Below are 6,534 nucleotides of genomic sequence, written 5' to 3'. Positions count from 1 at the left end.
TGTGCGCATGTTGTGCGCACGAATTCATCACCAAGAACACACGCTCACTTACAAATCAGCCACTCCCGGCTTGGCACTGATCCGCTCCGTGTGTCGTGAGAGTGATGCAGGACTCCCCCTTCACACTTTGGTTTAAGGTTGTGGTTGGATCAGATGAACTGGGACTCCCTGTTGGAATAGCTGGAAGAATGGACAGGCAGTAACCGCGCTTGGCTTTCTGCTCCTTAACACTTCCCGTTTGACACCCAGCCCAGAAAGGCTCTTCTACACCTTAACTGCGTCCAGCTGAGGTCCAGTGTCTCACTTGGCATCGGGAAACTAAAAGGACACCTGTCGCCGTTCCGGTAGGTAGTCCACCCTGTCAAAGGTTTCACCGCTCCTGTCGACCGATGACTCTCACTGAACACAGTGTACAAATGGGAGCAAAGAGCGCAGACTAGGCAGTTGTTTTAGACAGTGAGTTTGTCTTTGTGAGCATTTCACTCTAATGTCTTTTTCCCACTAACACAACAGTGTAAGATCCGCTGGCTCTTTACATTACAAGATGCTGTGGGCTGTGCCAGTCTGTGGTGTAATTGCTTGCACTGAGAGATTTCCCGTCTCTGTAGGTTTCAGCGATGAGAGGACAATGGAGCTCACATTTCACAGCGGTTTTCATCTCTTTGATCGTACTGTGGCAGACGCGGTAAGTTTGCATCCATCATGTAGTCCTGAGAAATGAATTAAACAGAAGGAACGTGAGCGCACGGACGGCAGGTTCCCTTGTCTACACGCATTGTCGCTGTAGGACAGTGTTGTTGTCTCCGGCTCTCTTTTATTGACTGAACAGATTTACCGGGCTATAGTTACTTAAGCACACACACACAGGTCATCAGTGGCAATGGTAATGAAATGACAATAGCTTTTGTCAGACATAATGAGTGTTTGGTGCGCGGAGACACTGGTTTATAGCATCGACACCCTATAGTATCTCTTGTGGAAAGAAAGCGCAACACCAAACTCCTATGAAAAATCTGGAAATTTAACGAATCTGTGCTTAACTTGCTGGAAAAACACACCCATCGTGAAGCAGGGCTCACGACCTTGCAAGAACATGCTGTTATGGTAAATTCGGCGTATAGGAATTTCATCATGCACAATTTCATTTTACAGAAATCGCAACTTTGAGAATTCTTGCCGCTCATTGCCGCCGATTGCTGGTAGACTGTTTTTTGAGCCAAGCCAGCCAATTCTAAATGATTTAAAAAAATAAATAAATAAATAAAAATAAAATTAGTTCTGATTGGTGGATCGCTTGCATACGGGATTGAATCGTGGATTTGTAGATGAAGTTATAGCTCACATTCTTGGCAGAGGCTTACTTTCACCGATCAATTTGGCTCCAGCATCAAATTAATATTTTTTATGAGCTCTTTTCTCCTACGAAAGAACGCCACGTATACTGTTCATGTGGGTTAATGGTGCCTGAGGAAAAACCCTCCAACTTGTCGTGACTCTCAGATAGAATTGGGTGCAATTGGGTTTTTTCCTTTGATAAACATGAATCAGCAAAAGTAAACAAACAAACAAACAAAAAAACATTATGAATCAAAGTGTAACTTAAGAGGAATAGGCGTTACTTTAAAGCAAGTGTGCTATTATTATTTAATTATTATTTATTCCAGTTGTCACCTTTATAGCAGGATGTCTTTATTAATTTCATCCTCACTTCAGTCAAGGAAATTATTTGCCAATGTGTGCCAACTTAAATTGAAGTGCCAACTTAATGTAATGGCACCATTAAGCCTATTGATGGCCATTCAGCATAAAATAATCCTAATGGGAAAAATGTAATACCATAGTTTGAGATTACATTTGCCAACATGCGTCTGAGAATGGAATAAAGAGCTAATTAAAAATGCTCAACAGCCGTGGGTTAAACCATGAAGAAAACTCTTCTTACAGAGTTTCACCCAGAAATGAAACACATTTGTCCTGTGTTTAGGTCCGGAGTAGAATCCAACGCAGCAAATGCCTTCAAAAACATCACAACCTTCACCAAGATCCTGGACAGTCTCCTGGATGGCTATGACAACAGGCTGAGACCCGGCCTGGGAGGTGAGGTTCCACCAGTGTGAGTGTGTGAATGGTGAGATCAATATTTTTGTATTGTGGTGGCTGATAACAAATCATCAGTAGGAGCGCCTATCATGTTAGAGAAAGACAGTGGGTGGGGGAGACGGGGGTTAGTTGGCCACAGGGGTTGGGTGGCAAAGTGATTATAACAGTCACACTATAGGGCATGACATGTTTAATATTTAGCCTGTGTGAAAAAGTTGACCTCTTGCGCTGATTCTCTCCATGTGTCTGAATAAATTTATGAGATATATGAAGCTGAAAGCAAAAAGGGTGCCATCTATTCCCAGTCTCCCATGTTTAGTAAAAGGCCTATATCATCATCCATCTATTCCTTTTAACTGCAAAACAATCAGAATTCCATTAAGGTAGACTGTATAGGCCATCAGCATAAAATGAAGGTGCAGATGCATCAGAAATCAAATGTGAACCCAAAAGCTCCTTTTCACTCCCAGTCCTCACATCTTGTTCCTTGATTTGGAACATCAGCACAGATATAAATGAACGTGATCATCATAGCCACAATTACCAGAGTCTATTATGCACACCCTGATCAGGTCATCGCTTCTACCTAGAACAGCAGTGCAATCACATTAATGATCACATCCAGTAATGACACATAATAGTACATGGCAGATTTGATTGGGACTTTACATCAGCTGCTGTGTAGTAGAGACTGTGTTATGCTGCTGTGAGTACACGAATATAATGACATTCAGTTCTGACTCTCCTTCACCAGCCATTTGTCACTTTATCAACATTGAATACATTAAGGTAATATAAAAATAAGTATTTTTATGGACCATACCTGTGATTTTGAATGTTTGGCCCATTTAAAACAATTTACCCACATTTTATATTGCAACAAATAGTTTTGCAGATCATGAGGGGGTACTTAAATATTTCACAACATAGTGTATAATCAAAATCCCACCATTTTCAAATATGATTTTTTGGTTGAAAGAACAGCCTTATAATGTTCTGCTTCTGTGGCGAAAAAGTCATCGCAATTCATAAACCACAGAACTGATAATTCGCTGTATACAGAAAACGTTTCCCCGAGAACTATTTTCCCTGGCAGAGAGACCGTTTTACTCCGTCCAATTTCAAGTCATCAAAACACAAGAGTGCTGCTGCTTTTAGGAAAACTAATGTGGACTGCTTCATTGTGGTGATGGAATACTGGAGTGAAGAAAGTTTGAAGTCTCTGAAGTTCATTTTCATATCGCAGAGGAATGAATGTAAACCGGTGGCTGGATAAAAGGGTGAAAAATGATATCAGAGGCCTAGAATATGACTGGAATATGAAAATTAGAGATTTAAAAAAATGTCTTCAACCAGTATTCCATCATTGTAATAAAGTCCTCCACATTAGTTTTCCAAAAGCAGCAGCACTGTTGTGTTTTGATGATTTGAAATTGGGTGAAGTGAAACCACTGGAAAATAGTCCCCGGGGAAACGTTTGCTTCACACAGTCAATTATCAGTTCTGTGGTTTATGAATGGTGATGACTTTGTCAGCTGCAGAAGCAGAACATTATGAGGTGGCTGTTTCAAACAAAAGTTCCAATTGAACAATGAAGGGATTCTGATCATATGTTGTAAAATCTTTAGTACGCCTGCATGATTTGCAAAATGCTTTGTTTCAAAGTAAAGTGTGTGGAAAGTGTAGTAAACAGGCAAACATTCAAAATCACTGGTATGGTTCTTTAAATTTAACTTTAGCACATAGTATAGGACAAAATCATATATCATGATTTGTTTGACCTAATACCTCAATACTGATACAGTGATGATATTGGAGGGATGACAATCAATATTTTCATAAAATGTTTGCTAACATCATTTGTACTGTGGATATGATGACCAATAGGTAGAAGCAAATAATATGACAGCTACAATAAGATCAGAAAATGGTTTCTCCTTACTGTGTTGCAGCCTTTAAAACTAGGACAAGACAACAGCTGACATATGTCAGATCACAATATCCAAAGAGGATATCTAGTGTCATATCAGGATATCAATATAGTATCACCCAGCCCTAGTATTAGTATGTATATTCACAACTGTCATATTGGAGGGAAAATCTTAATGAATTCAGATCACTCTGGTCAGCAGATACCAAGCCCTTACATGCAGATTTCCATCATTACCCAGATGTGGAGTTAGGTTTCATGTCTTTTCTTACTGCTGTTTTACTCAGTGAATTTTTCTGCACTATACCTGACACTCCTGACACAGTTTGGATCTCTTACCCACTATGCATCCAATTTCTTGTCCACACAATACATTTTTTAAAGGTAGATAACGGTGACAGGGGTCCTTGCTTGGTGGAGATCAGAGGGCTTGGCCAGCCCGCTTGCCTTGGGTTTGACATCAAAGCTTGGTGCTTTTGTTCATAAGCCACGGTAAAAACATGGCGGACAGGGAACTGCTGGCTGTAGAACAGAGGTCAGAAGAGAAATTCCCATTTCATACATGGTGCCTGGCAGCAAATAGTCCAAAGGAGCCACTGAAGTGCTATTGTTCTGAACACTGCTTGCCAAGCCACTGAAGTACAGTGCCACAACCGGATTTAACTCTTAAATTTGTTTGAAGATGCTCTTTGTGTTTCACGGCTAATATAAAATGGTGAATTGTTGCATTGAGGTGCTCTTATATATGTTCATTATGGTTGTTTTGTTTTTTTTAATTATTTTTTATTGGATAATTACATAAATGGGGAGACAATAAGCAGTCAAACAATGTTTGAGACAGGTAGCAGGGTTAACAGGTAGCAGCAGAACACTGAGTACATTTGATTTTTTCATTAAATGAAGACGATTAGGTATTCATAATGACAACAATTAAAGTGAGAGGAATAGGAAAAGAGCGAAGATGGGAGGGTAATAAAAATAAGTCATAACAGACATTGCTGTTAACAGCAAGGAGAGGGAGAGGAGAAAGAGGGGGCACGGGAAAAGAAAAAATGAATTAAAAAAGAATAAGACCTGGGGGTGTAAGATTAGGGGGAGGGTGGGAAGAGATGCAATAGGAGAGTTGTATGCATGGGGATACAGATGGCTGAGTGGTTTGTACTGGCTGAATGATATTCCATTGACGACTGTTGTGTTAAGAAGTCTAACCATTGAGGGATGTTGACATGTTTTTGTTCGTCTGGGTTACTAGTGTTGTTTTCTTGGTGATAATTAGGGCCACTAGTAGAGGGGCCATGATGTGTGGTGACAGAGAGTTTAAGCTTGCAGATGGAGGGGGTTTAGTGCAATGTTGCATTTAAGTGGTGTTGAAAGTTTAGTGATTACCTCTTTCCAAAAGTAGTTGTACCGCTGGGCAGAGCAAGATTGTATGGAAATAGTCATCTGTGGTTTTCATATATCCATGTTTGTGCTTTGTGTGAGATGTGTTCTGTGTATGATCTTGTATTGGATTAGTCTTGTATGAACAGGGATATGAACAGAGGCTAACAGTACACACGTGGCAGGGTGTTACAGTAACTAACATCACAGCTGTGAGTCGCTGCTGTCAGTTACTTGCTAGCTTTACAGAGGCAGAATCACCTGTAGGTGACAGATTATCAGATGTTAATTTGACAGCTGTTTTAGTGGAGTAGTGCTGATAAATTGATGCAGCATTACAGTAAATAACACATGGCCCTCAACCAATCAGATTGCTTAGTCAGAAACCTGTAGTATAAGGAACATTATGTGTCATCTTCCAATTCCAGTCATTCTCCTAAATCTTGTCATGATTGATCATTACCAAATATTGTTTTGTAAAAACTCTGAAGTGTCCCCAGATTTTTTCAAATAACCCTGTCTCTCCATTAATAATAAGTTAGTGTTTCTAAAGCAGCACAGGTTGAAGGGACCTTGATATATTGATTCATACTTGTTGCATTTTCATTCATCCAAGTTTGAGCTATCAATGTCTTAGCTTGCAACAGACACATATTTATCAGTACTTCATCACTTTTTCTAGCATTTTAAAAATTGAAAGTGAGTGAAGTTGCATTCATTTTGATTGACCCATGCACTGCCACGCCTTCCTCCTAATGCAGACACTGTGGCTCTTGATGGTACCTCACAATACATGGTACAGGGACAAAATACACTTGGAATATAATTGGAATTGGAATATATTAGTTTTAAAGTCATGTCGAGTGATAATTTGTGCCTTGTGGCAAAGCTCAGACTATTCCTCTGCTGTCTCTGTACATCCTCTATGAAGTCTGATGTCCAGGCTTCAGCTCTAGATTCACCTGCTTTATCCACACAACACATACAGTGATGATATCTGATTCCTACCCTGGCTCTGCTTGACCAGAGTTTCCTCCAGAACCGAGGGGGGGGGGGGGGGCTGCATGTGTTAAGTGAGTAGTTTTGACATGATGATATAAAATTCCTTACACATACAGAAAAAT

The 6,534-nt window shown here is 40.2% G+C and overlaps 1 protein-coding gene across 1 annotated transcript in view; it reads left to right on the top strand.

The window, feature by feature from the left end:
- Positions 1–613: 613 nt before the first annotated feature.
- gabra2a (gamma-aminobutyric acid type A receptor subunit alpha2a) overlaps positions 614–6,534 on the top strand; it is a 31,321-nt gene continuing 25,400 nt past the window's right edge. The window contains exons 1-2 of the mRNA XM_030044446.1: positions 614–685; positions 1,985–2,097. Of these exons, the coding sequence (XP_029900306.1) occupies positions 618–685; positions 1,985–2,097 (181 nt within the window). The 5' untranslated portion in view covers positions 614–617. The remainder of the gene's footprint in view (positions 686–1,984; positions 2,098–6,534) is intronic.

Source organism: Myripristis murdjan, chromosome 22 (assembly GCF_902150065.1).
Source record: "Myripristis murdjan chromosome 22, fMyrMur1.1, whole genome shotgun sequence".
Classification (NCBI taxonomy): domain Eukaryota; kingdom Metazoa; phylum Chordata; class Actinopteri; order Holocentriformes; family Holocentridae; genus Myripristis; species Myripristis murdjan.
Note: the sequence above shows the minus strand (reverse complement) of the source record. Positions and strands in the feature narration are given on the sequence as shown.